Here is a 17176-nt window from a genome sequence, read left to right as displayed (position 1 = left end):
GGCAGGTTTATATGGGAACAGGTGTTCCTCCAGGTACAGAGGATCCCAAGGTACACAGGGCTTTAAAAAGTCAACAGTAACACTTCAAATTGTGCTCAGAAATGAGGTAGAAACTGCTATTTAAATGTTTAGCTTGGGGTAGCTGCCCCAATGAAGGTGGCAAATCGTAAGACTCATACTCTCTTAATCACTGCTATTTATGAAGAATTACTACTCTGCCCAAAGTCATCCAGTTGTGGTCACCTAAGGCAGGGTTAGCCAGTGTTGTGCCTTCAGATGTGGCTGGACTACAGCTCCCATCAGCTCCTGCTACCAAGGCCAATGGTCAGGGATGATGGGAGTTGTAGTCCAACAAAATTATGGTGGGCAACATGTTGGCTACCCATGAGCTAAACTCTATGTACTGGCACTACAGAGCTGAACCTAATGTAAAATAAAGCCAGGCAAATTGTTCCTATGGTAGATGAACAGCTGAAGAAGGAAACCAAATTAGAATCATAGAATCATAGAGTTGGAAGAGACCACAAGGGCCATCGAGTCCAACCCCCTGCCAAGCAGGAAACACCATCAGAGCACTCCTGACATATGGTTGTCAAGCCTCTGCTTAAAGACCTCCAAAGTAGGAGACTCCACCACACTCCTTGGCAGCAAATTCCACTGTCGAACAGCTCTTACTGTCAGGAAGTTCTTCCTAATGTTTAGGTGGAATCTTCTTTCTTGTAGTTTGGCTCCATTGCTCCGTGTCCGCTTCTCTGGAGCAGCAGAAAACAACCTTTCTCCCTCCTCTATGTGACATCCTTTTATATATTTGAACATGGCTATCATATCACCCCTTAACCTCCTCTTCTCCAGGCTAAACATGCCCAGCTCCCTTAGCCGTTCCTCATAAGGCATCGTTTCCAGGCCTTTGACCATTTTGGTTGCCCTCCTCTGGACACGTTCCAGTTTGTCAGTGTCCTTCTTGAATTGTGGTGCCCAGAACTGGACACAGTACTCCAGGTGAGGTCTGACCAGAGCAGAATACAGTGGCACTATTACTTCCCTTGATCTAGATGCTATACTCCTATTGATGAGGCCCAGAATTGCATTGGCTTTTTTAGCTGCCGCGTCACACTGTTGGCTCATGTCAAGTTTGTGGTCAACCAAGACTCCTAGATCCTTTTCACATGTACTGCTCTCAAGCCAGGTGTCACCCATCTTGTATTTGTGCCTCTCATTTTTTTTGCCCAAGTGCAATACTTTACATTTCTCCCTGTTAAAATTCATCTTGTTTGTTTTGGCCCAGTTCTCTAATCTGTCAAGGTCATTTTGAAGTGTGATCCTGTCCTCTGGGGTGTTAGCCACCCCTCCCAGTTTGGTGTCATCTGCAAATTTGATCAGGATGCCCTTGAGTCCACCATCCAAGTCGTTGATAAAGATATTAAATAAGACCGGGCCCAAGACAGAACCCTGTGGCACCCCACTAAATTACTTTCCCTACAGAAGGCAGACTGGCTGCCTTTGCAGCCAAGGAGCATCTTACCTAACCAAGACCTCAACTCTTCCTCCACTTCAACAGCAGTTCTATTTAATTTTCCCACAATCCCAGGGAGAACTGCTATGATAGAAGCATTCAGGGACATAGTAGGATTTTTAAACAGTGACTCCACTCTTCCCCTTGAGCACAGGAAAAAGGGGGGGTCCAGGACAGTCCTTCCCTGTCAGGGTGCTGAACCCCAAACAGCTGCCTGATGACACCTGGTGCTGATGCAGAACTTGTGTGTTGCAATTTTGGAACTGGATTACAGTATCACTTTGGCGACTGGTGGCTTTGAAAGTGCCGCTTTTGAGTAATTATTTTACACCTCTTTGCAAATTACATTTTAAGTATGAAATAGGTCAGCATTATCTTATAATGAGCTAATCCCAGTCTACAAAGAAGGGTCATTCTGTACGAGTTCCCTTCCTCTCCCACCCTACTTCCACTACTGGCCCACCTGCTGTAAATGTTTAATGTAAACTGGTGTGCTCCCCTAACTGCAGTGCGAGCCTCTGTTGCAGCCCTGTATTACCAAGGAAACCTTCAGTAAGAGGCACAGAAATGTTAATTGTGGTATTCCAATTTAGGGGTGAAGAATGAGGTGCCCCCTCAATCTAATTTGTGTGCTGAATGAATGGCCAGACCTGTACTTGCTGGAGCTGAGAGGAAAGACAACAATACGTTCACCCACACACCACAATTAACAGGTTTCCCCGAGTACGCCTGTCCAAAAGCAAAAGGGAGCCCACTAATTCAGTTGCTCATGGTTTCATTATGACCAAGCACATACATTTTTAGGGATGATTAAAAAAAAAGAAAAAAGAAGGTGGTTTGGGCTGTTTGGATCTTACTCCCCAACCTGTGTAGTGAGATTAAAATCTTCCTCCCACAAGTCATTTGACATCACATTGAAACAGAGGCAACAGAGGGGGGAGGCGTGTGTGCCTGAGTCGTTTCCCCCACCGCAGGTAGAAGAGCAAGGGGGCTAAAAAATTTCCAAAGAGCTCACAGGATGTCAGTTTTCCTGGGCTGATCATATATGTAGCTGGGGATGCAGCTAAGGACACCATTAAGTTGGGCATTATTGTGCCTTTGAAATGCCCATAAGCATCATCCTAGAGCCTACCCAGAAAAGGTTACACAGCATGTTGGGAAGAGAAAATGGCAACATGAAGACTAATCCTAGAAAGTATTGCTTGGAGATCTGAGACCACAGATCTTGTTTGCTCAATGCGTAGTAGCCCAGTTGGGAGCATGAGACTCTTAATCTTAAGGTCATGGGTTCGAGGCCCCTGTTGGGCAAAAGATTCCTGCATTGCAGGGGGTCAGACTAGATGACCCTCATGGTCCCTTCCAACTCTACAATTCTATGATTCTAAGACAAATATAAATAATAAAATTTATCAACCGCAACCATCTCTTGTATACAGTTTGGTTGCATTTCTGGATAATGCACAGACCTAACTGCTTTGGGCAAGGGCCGCGGCTCGGCGGTAGAGAAATTGACTTGCATGCAGATGGTTCCAGATTCAATCCCCAGCAAGACCAAGCAGGGCTGGGACAGACTCTGAAGAGCTGCTGTCAGTCAGTGTGGATGGACAATGCTGAGCTAGATGGACCAATGGTCTGACCTGGTATCAGGCAACTTGCTGTGTTCCTAGAAGTCTGCTAGTGGTACAGCAGGCTCCAAGATTGCCTTTCTATGTACCCTGCCTCCCACTGCAGGGCTTCTTCATGCGAAGATGGCAGAGTCAAGAAGAATGCACTTTTGACCGACTGGAAAGAAAGGCCAAGAGGTCGTGTGCACTCTTTTGGGCCCACACTGTTTATCCAATTCCCTTTCCTACTTCCCTGTGAATTATATAGCGCCATCTATGTGCATGATGCTTTACAAATGATGAGACAGGTCTCTGCCCCAAGGGGCTTGTAATCTATAATTCCACGCAGGGAAGACAACAGGTGAAGAATGAAGGCTTATTTCCCTTAGGCCTGCCTTCAAAAGAGTATGTGGAGCAAGAGGCTGTGCTGAAGGCTTCCCAGAAAGCCAAATACTTCCAGATCTGTGAAATAAAAAATCTGTTTAGCTCAACACGTCATCATTCTACTGGATTTTCTGCCTTGGCAGCTGCATTCATATAGTCACCAATTCCAACCCTCTCAGAATGGCTTTCCAAAATAAGCTTTAGAAACTCCAGCTTAAGGCAAGGCAGCCTCCCACAATCTGGGGGCCTCTGGATGTTTGAGACTGCAACTCCCATCAGCCCCTGCCACCATAACCAGTGACCAGAGATGATGGGAACTGCAGTCCAAAATGTCTGGGGGCACCAGGTTGGGGAAGGCTGGTGTTAACGTCCTTGCTGAGTGCTTGAAATTCTGGACTAAGGCAATGCATAGCTGATGATTGCATAAAGTAAAAACATGCTGGATAGCATTGTTTTTACTCTGCTGTCCCCCTCCTTGAAGGAGCCCAGTTCTAGCGCCAACAAAATTGTCCATTGTTAAGTTGCACTAGAAATGCTATCTGGTTGACGGTTCTTGGTTGATACGTCCAACTCAAATAGCCACCTTCCTTTTCAGTCCATGTAGTTTTTAGAGTCATGTCGTGCAATAAGCTTGTTTATATACCAATTGCTCACTAAAGCTGGCCAAGACCATTTCAGAGGTCTGGAGCTGCTGTAATTGCCTAGTTTCTATTGTGTTGCTCATTACAGGGCTGCTTGGCTCCCACTATTGACAGACAGAACACATCATCACCTAATAAGAACCTAATAACTGGATAAGAAACCCAATTACAGGTTATGCTCCCTCAACCAGTAAATACATTAGAAGACCAGAATTGCATGCCTTTCCAGAGTTTATATAGGGCAAATCACAGCATTTGAACAAGTTTTATGAAATTGCAAATGTCATTCTTCATATTTACCTTAAAACTGTAATCTTTTCCTGTAGTAAGTGGCCATAGCTATGAATTGTAATTTTCTGCATATTTAGCATTTTATTTTTTTTATGGAACCCAACAACGGACACAATCATGTGAACCTCAGTTGTTGTTTTTTTAAAAAGATCTAGTTTATAATCCTTATGAAAGTATGAAAAGTAGTCTGAAGATTGCAAATTCAAATGTTCAAGAAGCAAAGCTCCTACACCCTTCCATGGCTACATGCATCTTTTTTATAGTCTTCAATTGCTTTCCTCTGACCTCTAAAAACCTCTAGTTCTTGTTTCTTCCTTTTGAGGCTATACTACACCTGGCAAAGCATCTGCAAGCATATTGAGGATGCAGAATCTTCTCTGCTTTGCTGCAAGGAAAAAACCCAACCCTTTCTGCACTTGCAGATAAATATATGTCGTGTATAATGCTAGCCTTTATGTTTCCTACATCCACCAAATACCAAAGGAAAAAATATATATGAGAGTCTAAATTAAAGACCTTAAGCTTTATGAAAAGAGCTAAATGACATTCAAAATGCCCGGTGTCTGAAAAGCCACATGATGATGGTTTATATGTATAATTTGTCTTGGCATGAAAAGCTGGTTGTCAGAGTTGGAACTGGGCGTGGTGGCATACAGTCCTTGAAGGAAGCCAATCGTTTGATGTGTTTTCTGCCTAAAGGAAAAGGTAGCTGGGTTCTGGCCAATGTTGCCGTTGTGCAAATGGGGGGAGACTTCTGCTCATGTAATGGGACTTCACCCTGTAGCCAGCCCCCCCACCATACACCCTCAAAACTCTGCTTCAGGAGGTCGGGAGGCCCTTTAGAGCAGATTTCTGGGGAAGCAGAAGTTCTGTTGCTCGAGTGGAAGTCTGCTGGCACAGCACTGGATACAACCCATAGCCTTTCCCCTTTCCATTACCTTAGTAATACTTCAGGTGTCTGCCTCCATTTATCAGGTCTTAAGTGTTTTGAGTACACTGTGTAGCAATCTGTTCCCCATCCAGTCACTTCTGAGCTTCTAATCTCTCTACCTCCCTTTTGATCTTTCAGCTTAGTACCACTCCCTCTGTACTCCTTTCCTCTGGGACTTGTATAGTGGTTTCTTCCCAGAGAAAGTGACTTTTCACATCCTTAACAGAAGCAGCAGTGTTTACCAACGTTCTATTGCAGGTGCCTTCCCCCGAAATAGATAAAATTCTCATGACGTTCCATTACACTACAGCAATTCATCCAGTGGTTAGCAAGTGGTTTGTAATTGACAGGTTGTTTTTTTAAAAAGATTAAAAGAAGAGTAACTGAATAAAGCTTTTAGGACTGTGCAAGCCAATAGGAGTCTTGCCCTGTGCAAATAACAGTCTATAAGTCCTTTTCCATCTGTGCCATGGGAAAGAAGAAAAGCTTCAAGAATTTTCTAGGTTAAGCAGGAAAACCCATGCACACAGGTAAGGCAAGGGAGGGCGACTTGATTTTACAAGCAAAATTTGCAGGGAGGAAAAAAAAGTCTCCCTCGCAATCTCTGTTACATCCCTTCCCTCTGCTTTTGCTCTGCACGAGTCCAAGCCACTGAACAAAAGGTATAGTCCCACTAAGTTCTTTTGCCAGCCTTTTCAGTGTGGTCTAATTTGGATCTTAGATGAGAAAAGGACATTGACACAGCTGGTCTCCTCTCTTCTGAAAGCACTGTGATAAGTCAGCTATTTGTAACATGGGTGAGACATGCAATCACATCTTTGTCTCAATTCCTACACTCAGCCCTTTTTGTTTGCCTAAGTTTAGATGGTAGCTTTTCTTTTTTTATATATATATGGTTGGAATATCTCCAGAAAAGTAGATACTCTTCTGCCAAAAACACAAGGGAGGGCCCAATTCCCTTTTAGATTATTTTTGTCCTGTAAAGACATAATCCAGAAGCTCTGCGGGCACTACAAAAACTTCACTAAACCCCTGACTAGAAGGACTAAATAATCTTTGAGGTTTGCTTTGTAAGAAGAACACAGGCATCACATTAATACCAAGAATAAATTATTAGCATTTTTTTAAAAAAGTCTTGTAAAGAGCTACCTTCCTTCGAGTTTGGCATTACAAGTATCCTCTGTGTCACACGTCAAAATGCAACTTGTGCAAAGCACCGCATTACATTCATTTGTCGAGGGAAACCTCTCACTTAACGTAAAAGCAGGGACCACACACATATGCAAGCTTCTGGGTAAACCACATTGAAACATTAAAAATTCAGTTGTCTGCTTACCAGCCAGAGTAGCCTAACAATCCACATTGGCCACACACATCCACTTCAAATGCGTCGCTCGAAATCATAAGTCTTTCCAGCAGGAGCATGCTAGCTCCATAGCCTATCAGGCAATCCCGTTCCATTTCTCCCAGCCGTAAGCCTCCATCACGCGAGCGGCCTTCCGTCGGTTGCCTTTCAATCAAACAGGTAGAGACTTTTGAGAATGTTGTCCCACTGAAACAGGTAATCCCACCCCCAAAAATAAACCACATCAGAATGCTGCTAAATGCTCAGCATCAAAAGAGTGTCAATCTCTACTACAGGAGTCTAGAGCAGGATTAGCCAACATGGGACCCTCCAGATGTCGATGAATTCCCATGAACCCCAACCAGCACGGTCAATAGTCATGGATGATGGGTGTTGTAGTTCGGCAACATCTGGAGGCCATGACACTGGCTATCCCCGGTCTATGTAAGGCTCATATGTATGGTCTAACTTAAGGCTGTAGTTAGGCCCAATGATCCAAAAGGAATGAGACTGGCCTAAGAGGAGGCATATGCAGCAGAAAAGGGGCATGCATTGCTCCCTGGTCCTCATTCATTCGGCTTATAAAGGGCGACTGGGTGTGGAGAAGTAGAAGAATGGGAAGAGGCTTCAATTCAGCTAGAAGACCACTTACCACTTCTAACCGTCTCTCCTGGTATGTCCCACAGAGGACCTTACGGTCTTCAAACAAAAACATATTGGAGTTCCTGGGCCACAGGGAGGTTAGGCTGGCCTCAACCAGAGCCAGGGCTTTTTCGGCTGTGGCTCCAATCTGGTGGAACGCTCTGTCACAAGAGACTAGGGCCCTGCGGGACTTGACATCTTTCCACAGGACATGCAAGACAGAGCTGTTCCACCAGGCCTTTGGCCAGGACACAGCCTGACCCCCTCCTTTGGCAATCCTCACAGAACTCTAGCCCAGTGGTTGCCATTAATCTGATTTGAGCTGATTTTATAATGAAATGATTTTAGAATGTTGTATATTTTGCTGTCGTTAGCCGCTCTGAGCCCGGCTTCGGCTGGGGAGGGCGGGAAATAAATAAATTATTATTATTATTATTATTATTATTATTATTATTATTATTATTATTATTATATAATGTCTCTCCACTTGCTATGTGAATTGTGTATTTTTCTTTTTAAGTAGCATCCAGATTCCGCCGCCCCCCTTTTGAAACCAAAGAACACCAACACGTCACTCCCTGGCTTCAGAATGACCCGTTTACATTTTTTCAAGCTATAGTTGAAGCGCAGAACTTTTGCATTCTGTGCAAGATTCTACACGTGTATAGCTGTTGAGAAATGGAGCAGACCTGAAGGCTGCCTTTTGGTGTTGTGCATTTGTGCTTGTGATCCTGTCTCTGCCATACCTGGTAAGGACAGCTCTGGGCCCTCGAGCTCTTGCATGCATCTTATCCAAAACCATGTGCTTCAGTTTCTGGTAATACACTGGCCCAAAATAGATGTAGGCTTCTAATGGCTCCCTGAGAAGGAAGAAGAAAATTTCTTTCAGAGAAGCTAAGAAAGTATTGTTTATAAGATTACAAAAAGGAAAACAGGTATTAGTGACTGTGAGAGTAAGTAGGATAAATCCCAGTTCCCCCAAGTCCTGCACTATCGCCAACCACTAGGCTTCCGGTTGACCACATTCTCTGCACCCCCTTCAGAAATAACCCATGGAGAACTTCAGGAGGATGATACCTCTGTGGATACCTCTGAAAATAACTGAAATGTTAAATAGCTTCAAGAGAGTTCCTCCAGCTATTAAGATTCCAGGTCATGGGAGAGTTTCCATAAGTCATCCTCTTAAGTCAGTCTAAGTCACGTCTATAAGCTGGCATGTGGGGCTGCTCCTGAATTCTTGGTAGGTACAATTGCAATCCATTGCTGTTACATGACCTTCAAGAAAATTATTGGAACTGAAAATGATAGTGTGGGAGAAGGGAAGCAGTTTGAGGCACCCGAAGCAAATGTAGACAAATTAGAGGATTTCAAATAACACATTGTGGGGCAAAAGAAAACATTTTCCACCCTGCATAATTTCTCTAAAGGAGTCATACTGCCCATGTTTTTCAGCTAGGATCATCCTCATCTATTAGCCTTGTAACTGAAAGGTCTCCAAGTGACTTACGGCACATTTTAAAATGTAAATGCATCATACCATTAAGAGATTCATACAAAACACCTGCAGTTCATTAAGATAAATAAATGTATTTCCCCCTATCCTTAACTGGAGTAGCAAACCAGATTTAGGACAAGCAAAGATATAGTTTATGAAAGAGGAAGAATTGACAGATGGAACAGGTTAGTGGCCCAGATGATGTTGGTGTTAGAGTGGGGGGGGGGGAAGGATGTGGTAGAAAATAGAAAGGTAGGATTAAGATACATTTTAAAAACACAGACGCGTTGGGCCATATGGCCGTGTCTTGCTTCCTAAACCTTCTCATATTCCTTTGAACTCCACATCTCTGAAGACAGTCTGATCAACACAGCAGGAAGTTAACAGACCAGCCAACTATGCCAGACCGACTCCACAATCGGCAAAAGCCGCTCACAAAAACTCCCAACGGACAAGCACCTGCCTTCAATGTCGTATTTTGCTATTGCATTCGGTTTAAGGCTGCTAATCATATGCCAAGAGCACATGGCACCTCTGCCAAAACTGCTTAGAACTTTTTGTATTTTAAGTGACAAAAAACCCCTCCACTGCAAGAATAAGCTGGCTTCTTAATTTTGTTTGATGCTCTAGTGGCAGGGTTCTTTTTAAATAATAATAAAAAACCATGTGCAGCTATTCACATTAAAGTTATGCACACATGGCACTATTAGATATTAGAAACAGGAACATGTACACGGCATAGCAGTCGCCTGCAGGAGGTTCTTACCCAGTAATGCCAGATGTTACATAGTCCTTCCCCAGGTAGTTATACCCGTGACGCACAAGATCTTCACACACGTCCTTCACTTTACTCCCGCCAAATGCAGTTCCGTAGTGAAATCTGCCATCCAGGACACCAGCTTTTCCGGCCAGAAGTTCAATTAGTTTTCCCACCTATGGAGCAGAAAGCAGAGATATTTTAAGTTTGGCGAGAAGTCTCCAAATATTGTAGTCTTCTAGAGATTTCTCCCTTCATCTGTCTAAGGTGCAAAGAGAAGGAACTGACGAGGAAAAACAAAATGCTGTGGGCAAATTCTAGTCCAAACAAGACAGGCTCCTAGGCCTGCATATCCAAGGGGATATTGGGCTTGTGTCTCTTGTTGCATGGCAAACTGAAGGGACTTTCAGCAGCAAGCAACCTGTGAGGTGGAAGGGGAGGCTGCCGTTCAAATCATCAGTCAATTAATATGTCCCACTGGGTGGGCCCAAACCCATGAGCATACTTAAAGCAGCTTTTCAGACCCCAGACAGAAACCTGAAGTTGATCCTATATTCTGTAATCATGGCCAATGTCAGGTAGAACAAGTGAGCTGTTTCAGGTAGATTGAATTTGGATATTTTAAAAAGGCAGCATGTTGTTACCATATGTATATATATATATATTTCAAGGAAGGGGAGAAGAGGTTGTGAAATTTTCAGCATCAGGTACCAAAATTACTATCTGAAGAAGTGTGCATGCACACGAAAGCTCATACCAAGAACCAACTTAGTTGGTCTTTAAGGTGCTACTGGAAGGAATTTTTTTTTTTTCAAAATTACTAGGTTGGCTTTTGGGTACTATGCACCCTGAGTTGTGGGCATGGGGGAGGGCACTTGTTGCTCCACCTCAGGCTGCAAAATGCCTTTGAGCTGGCACTTAGCCAAACAGTTCTCCTGAACCTCTTCATGTTATTCCCACGCAGACCAATGTCTGTCAGCACTGGAGAGCACTACCAGTCAAGATACACAACTTTCCTATTCCACCTTCTGCCCTATGAAGAATAATGCACAGTGTAAAAACTTGCATTTTTCTTTTATTGACAGTAAATAGATATTTACCCCAAAAGGGTAAGTAGCACTTTTTAATAATGCATTAAGGTCAAGGACTGTAAAAATGTTACAAACCGTCATGCGAGATGGGAAGCCGTGGGGATTCATGATAATATCAGGACAGATTCCTGAATCACAAAACGGCATGTCCTCCTGAGGCATAATCAGGCCGCAAACCCCTGAAACACAGAATATATACAGGTTTTTCAAATGACAAAAGCAAGCAATTCATTTTGCAGAGCCAAAATGATGTTTCTGGGCAAGAGTTAAATGCTATTTTAGCCTATGCAATTAAAAATAGTTCACTCAAAAACAGACATTCCCTTACTAAAGGTGTTCATGGAAATATAGCTAACAATACTGACTAGGATAAATGAAAGATGTAAACTTAAAAAAAATCATTTTGCAGTGATTGACACCACCACTTAGCATCCTGCAATCCAGACTACCCTGTACTTTGTGAGAGTCAAGCTATTTTGCAGAGGCTTTTATCTGAGATACTGACCCCAGAACATGTATTCCTTCTAAACTCAGGCCCAACACAGAAGCTTTGACTAAATTTTGAGGAACGTGAGAGTGGGGGAATCCTCTAATGTTCCTTGTCTTTATTTACTGAGTGGGGTACAACTTTGGTCCACCTGTCAGAGGGAAGGACTTCTGCATGTAAAAGGAACTTCCCTCCCTGCCCTGCAGAAGGTTGGGGAAACATTAGCAATATTGGATTACATGCGTCTAAATAACTTGAAAACCGTATGCGTTTATAAAAAAAACAAGGATGCATACAATCGTACCACAAACATTTAGAACAAAACATCTATTCTTTCCCAAGTCTATGCAAACCAAATTTTCTCACTGTGTAGGGTGGCTTTATTACAGGTGGGCAAAAAACTAGCTGAGCAGCACAGTAAAATGTTTTAAAATACTTTAGAGTTTGTAGATTTGTACAGTGAAGTGGGCAATACATTTTATAACTGGAGAAAAGAGTTTTGGACTAGGGAAGTTTAAGCAATGTTTACACACACGCTAAACAAGGGCTTACTCAACCAGGCACTTGCGGGGAAGGGCAAGAAGCGATTGTGATACTGGAGCTTGGTCAGAAAACACCAACATCCACTGCCCAATTAAAAAAAAACACACACAAACAAAACAAAATAAGAACAGGGCCTAGGTGCATGGGATAGCTGTTAACAGTATGTGGAAGGATCAGTGCAGTGAAAGAAGCAGATCAAGCATTTCTATAGTTTATTTTGTGTTTTTCAATTAAAAAACACACATGATTTTTACCATTATTGCTGGTTCCTACCGCATAAAAAATCCTCGCCAAACCAATCTTTTGGTGGTAATACCATGCCCACAAAAAAATCATTTTAGTAATTTTCTCATGTGTGAAAAATACGCAAAAGAATTACGACGTAAAACTTACACCCACTTAAATTGTGGGTTTGGCCAAACATACATCCCTCCCCCTCCTCCAAACTAGGAAATTGTGTTTGGTTGCATGAGGAGGAAAGGGCACCTGTAAGCCAAAAATTAAATCTGCACTAACTTAAAATTACTTCAGGCGCTGGAAACCCTTTTATATGCCAAGACGGTTCCCATAGCAGACAGGCGCTGTGTTGTTTGTTTTGTGTGAAAGTGAATGATAAAAGATCCATGAAATCGACACAGAAAGGCAGAACAGCAGAAAGAACCGAGGCCCCTCCATCATAGCAGCTTCTACCCTTTGCTGACTTGTATAACAATGGAATCGAGACGTCCAACTGCAGATCTAACACAGCTGTGCATTTCATTAGATGAAGAGTACTAGTGACACAAGTAAATAATTAACTTATTCTGGTCCGCTGACTGTGCTTATGAGACCAGTCATAGCTGACAGATTTTAATACAAGTTAAACACAAAGAGAGCATAATGAGATTAGACGTTAAAACAAAATATTTAGACAGATTTGGAAGATGGGGCGAGTGGAGTGAACCCCATCCAACTCATCGGGCAACTTTGAAAGTTCTTCTTTCCAAAATAAGTGAAAAGTTCTTAATTCCAAGAAAAAAATCTTTTAGCACTCTCGTTTGTAAATATAACTAATTAGCTTCCTAACTAACTAAAGCAGCATCGGTCTGTGAAGACCTGACAAAGTACAACTGTACATATGCAGAAACTCTTTTTTTTCTGTGAATGCTGCAAGTTATTTTAAATTATTTTCAGCCTATTTAATATATATAAATATATATTCTTTAATAGAGTGATTTATTTATTTATTTATTTATATATAAAATAATGCCAGTCTACATATTACCTTAAATTTAATGTTCATGGCTATTTTAAAATAAGCTTTCTGTCTTTCTCAAGTTCTAGAAAGAAACAGAAACTGTTGACACATTTGCCATGCCACCTGTTTTAAGGTTCATTTCATGAGCCACACAATGAGTATTTTGAGTAAAACAGAATAAGGCAAAGCAGTCTTCTAAAGGGGCTATGATGACTGCAGGACAACAGGCTGCTGTCCTTTGCACACATTACTTGGGAGTAAACCCTACTGAAATCAACAGCCTTTTGCATATATGTGCATAGGATTACGTTGTCCTCCTTCTTTGAAGATACATTCCATTTAGTTTATATACAGTGCTTACAAAACTCTCCAGCAGTAAAAAAACAACCACCATGCTTAAACTTTAAAAATCCAGCACAATGACTCAATCCAAAACTAAGAATTATTTCAAAATACCACTTTTTCATCAAGTAGCCTGACCTTACTAAAATATAGAACTTGCTTATGGAAGATCACCAGATATACACTTTAATAAAAATGCCTTGTATTGCTTCCTAAGCATTGGAGTGGAAGTGGACTTTCCACAGATCAGCGCCCTGCTTGGGTGATGAGGTCCTTCAGAAAGGACTTCACCCATTTTTTTCTGTCCCACCCGGCACCATCTGATGTGCATTTGGCAGGAACCTGAGAGAAGATCTTCTCACTAGGTATGCACAAACTTCAGAATTCCCTATCGAGCAAGGTCTGCTTAACCTTCGGGTTCTTTTCAAGTGACAAGTAGAAACCTTTTTTTAATTAGTATTTAAACAGGTGTTTGACCCATTGAGCTAATTTGTCTTGCTCTGCTGCACCGTATTTAAAAATTACTTATTTGTTTAGGAAGGGGAAACACCATACAGAACTGAAGACATAAGAAACAACCACGTGAGAAAGATATAAAGCAAAGGATACAGTTAAACGATAAGTGAAATGAATTATATTCAAATGAAGTTTTACTATGGCAATGAATGGACCACAGTTTGACATGACTATTATTTCAGTGGGTCTGGTCCGAGAACTAGCATTGGATACAACTCAGTATATAAAATATCCAAAAAAAGTACAATGTCCTGGGCAATGTGTGTGGTTCAACATTGTCTTACATTTTGTGGTGCCAAACTATATTATAAAGAGGCTACCCTTGTCCATAAAATGACCAGTAAGTTGCCTACTTTCCCTTACTCTGTAACTTTATAATTTGTACCCTCACCACGCTTAAGATAACCAATCCTCTAATGTAGGTGGTTTAGAGGATTATAATTATTTACCAACTGTGGAGCTGTTGATAATAGTAATAATGGATAATGTTATTACTATTACAGTGGTACCTCGGGTTAAGTACTTAATTCGTTCCGGAGGTCCCTTCTTAACCTGAAACTGTTCTTAACCTGAAGCACCACTTTAGCTAATGGGGCCTCCTGCTGCTGCCGCGCCGCTGGAGCACAATTTCTGTTCTCATCCTGAAGCAAAGTTCTTAACCTGAAGCACTATTTCCGGGTTAGCGGAGTCTGTAACCTGAAGCGTATGTAACCTGAAGCGTATGTAACCCGAGGTACCACTGTAATTGTATTTATTAGCCACTTCTCACTCCCCCCCACCCAAAGTGAAACTCAAGGCAACTTGTAACCCCCCCCCCCAAAAAAAACCCCACCACATTAAAAACATGGGTAAAAGAACCTAAAATAAAACACACACACATATATATACCCAATCCATCTCAAACCCACCTAACTAGAAGATAAGCAAAAAATGAAGCTCCAAAGGGCTGGATGAGGAAGAATGTTTTTGCCTGGTGCTTATAAACAAACAGTGATGGAGCCAGGTGTGCCTTCTTGGAGAGAGGATTCCATAAACATATATATATATTCACTTCTTCTAATACATGCTGCACTGTCTTTTAAGTTTAACATGGTTTTAGCTAGCTCTCATTTTCTGCTTATTTTTTTTAATGTCCCTTACTTGTCACATTGTTTTTACTGTGTTATTCTTTATTATGTTTTTTGTTATAATCATTTGTCACTTTTTAAGACGATGTATTTTAATTGCATTTTGTCGTGTGTCAGTTTGGGCATTTTACAAGGAAAAGCAGGGTATGAATTTAGCAAAACAAAGCAAGCAGTTCGGCAAGACAAGGAGCCACAGCTGAGAAAACCCTTACACACACACAAACACACACCAATCTGAGATTTCCGGTCCGAAGAGAAGTTGCCTGGGGCGCAGTCCCATGTGGCTGGCCAGCCGCATGATGCACAAATTTTGGCTGGGTCTTCCCCCCCACAGATGTCATGCTTCCTCCTGTACAGGATTGCGCAAGAAGGAAGTGGCTCCCATGCAACAACAAGGTACACCTGAGAGGTGGGGGAGAAGAAAGACCCCCACCACAAAGAAGAACCTTTCCTGATCATCTTAACAGATGAGTGATCTCAATGGGTAAAGATTAGCATAGGACATAACTCAAAAGGTGGTTCTCCTGCACACAAACTACCAAAACCATTACGACAGGGGTAGGAACTTTTTGGGGGACTTGGGGGGCACCCTGTCATCTGGGCAAACTCCAGGGGTCACTCGTCGGTGGTGGGTGGGGACAGCCGCAAGATAGGCATGGAGGGCTGTGTTTGTCTCCCAGTCTTGCATGAGAAGAAGAGCAAGAGCACAAATCAAATTTTAATTCCTTTCCAAGAGGCAATCCCAGTGGATTGTGTACAAGGCAGCCCCTAACGTAGCCCCTCTAGAAGAGAAATTATAGTTCCAAATCAGATTAATGTGGACAATTCACATATTATCCCAGCAGGGTGACCGGAAGCGGAGTCAGGCATATGGGAGTTCACCTGTGTGATTTGGACGTACTTAGATCCATCCCCAAACACAGATCCTCAAATGAATGAACATTAGACAGACAAGCTAGATAGATGCTTTCTTCCTATGGTAAGGGACCCAACAATTCTGTACTGTTTCAAATACAATCACATGGAGTCGCGGGTTTGCTTTTCCTTTCCTTTCTTTTCTTTTGAATTTCACAAAAAGGGTATTGGGTTATTGAGGGTACAATTAAAATGTTATTTATTTATGCCACTTAGATGCTGCCCAATAATAAAAGTCCTCTGGCAGATTACAAATGAATGAAGGGGAAAAACCTACAAGCTCAGATTATGTGGAGTTGTTGAGTATGTGCGGAAGAGAAGAGCTGTAGCCCAGTGGTAGAGAATTTGCTTTGCATGCAGAAGGTCTCTAGATCAAACCCTGGCCATTTCAGATAGGACTGAGAATGACCCTTTTGAAATTCTAGAGAGCTCCTGCCAGTCAGTGTAGTTACGGAGCTGAATAGGTATATTGCAGCTTCCTGGTGTTTACAATGATCCTGAATGCTGTGAGCTCTCACACTTAGCACCACGATAGCTATATTATTGGATTCTGCAATTGAGAATCTATTTTGGTATTATTTTCACTCATGCCTCAAGGTTATTAGAAATGGGTACTAGCAAGGCATTGCCAATTTATGTTTCAACATACGTTCATTATAGATCAGATACCATTTATCTGTGTATTCTCTATAGCGTCTGCTTAGTAAAAAGTATAACCAATATGCCCCATTTCCTGTGGAATACACATCAAGTAACTTTTTGTAAGGAGCATGCAAGATAGCGTAGATGCTTTGCACAAATATATATATATATTGGGGCACCAGACATAATCAGACAACTGTTGATAATTTTGCCTCATTCAAAATATTTTAGCGGTGAGTAGAACAAAATCAAAAGCACCACATATATTTTAGAATACTTTGCAGAAGTATTTGGGCCTTTTGTTTGGGCTTTACTGGTCACGGAGTTAGTGGCCTCAGATCTTGCTCTAAAAGACATAAAGACCCTAGAATTTTACCCTGGCTGCTTTTGCTGATGCTCCCACATAGCTTAGCTATTATTGAGAGATCTGATCACACGGGGAGTGCTGGGCACATGGGCCCTGATCGACTGATATGGCATCCTGCAGCTCATGAAGAAGCAGTTTCCATGTGTCCAGGGTTCATGTGAAGGGCCCCGTAAATATCAGAGCCCAGACTGAATGGGGCTGTGTATCTATTAGGTTCCAGTTTTCAAGCCCAAAGTCTTAGGCAGATATCCTGAAGCTTTCAGATATCTCCTGCACCAGTTTTGTGTTTTCCCTCCATGTACAAAA

At 42.2% G+C, this 17176-nt stretch overlaps 1 protein-coding gene across 1 annotated transcript in view; it reads right to left on the bottom strand.

Moving 5' to 3' along the window:
• The window catches only part of POLR3B (RNA polymerase III subunit B), an 80725-nt gene that overhangs the window by 1047 nt on the left and 62502 nt on the right, over window positions 1-17176 (bottom strand). The window contains exons 25-28 of the mRNA XM_081210804.1: window positions 10770-10873; window positions 9613-9779; window positions 8098-8211; window positions 6701-6874 (exon numbers count right to left, since the gene is read on the bottom strand). Of these exons, the coding sequence (XP_081066930.1) occupies window positions 6701-6874; window positions 8098-8211; window positions 9613-9779; window positions 10770-10873 (559 nt within the window). The remainder of the gene's footprint in view (window positions 1-6700; window positions 6875-8097; window positions 8212-9612; window positions 9780-10769; window positions 10874-17176) is intronic.

Source organism: Podarcis bocagei (assembly GCF_964188305.1).
Source record: "Podarcis bocagei genome assembly, chromosome: 10".
Lineage (NCBI taxonomy): Eukaryota > Metazoa > Chordata > Lepidosauria > Squamata > Lacertidae > Podarcis > Podarcis bocagei.
The sequence above is the reverse complement of the archived record's forward strand: the minus strand, read 5'-3'. Positions and strand labels throughout refer to the sequence as shown.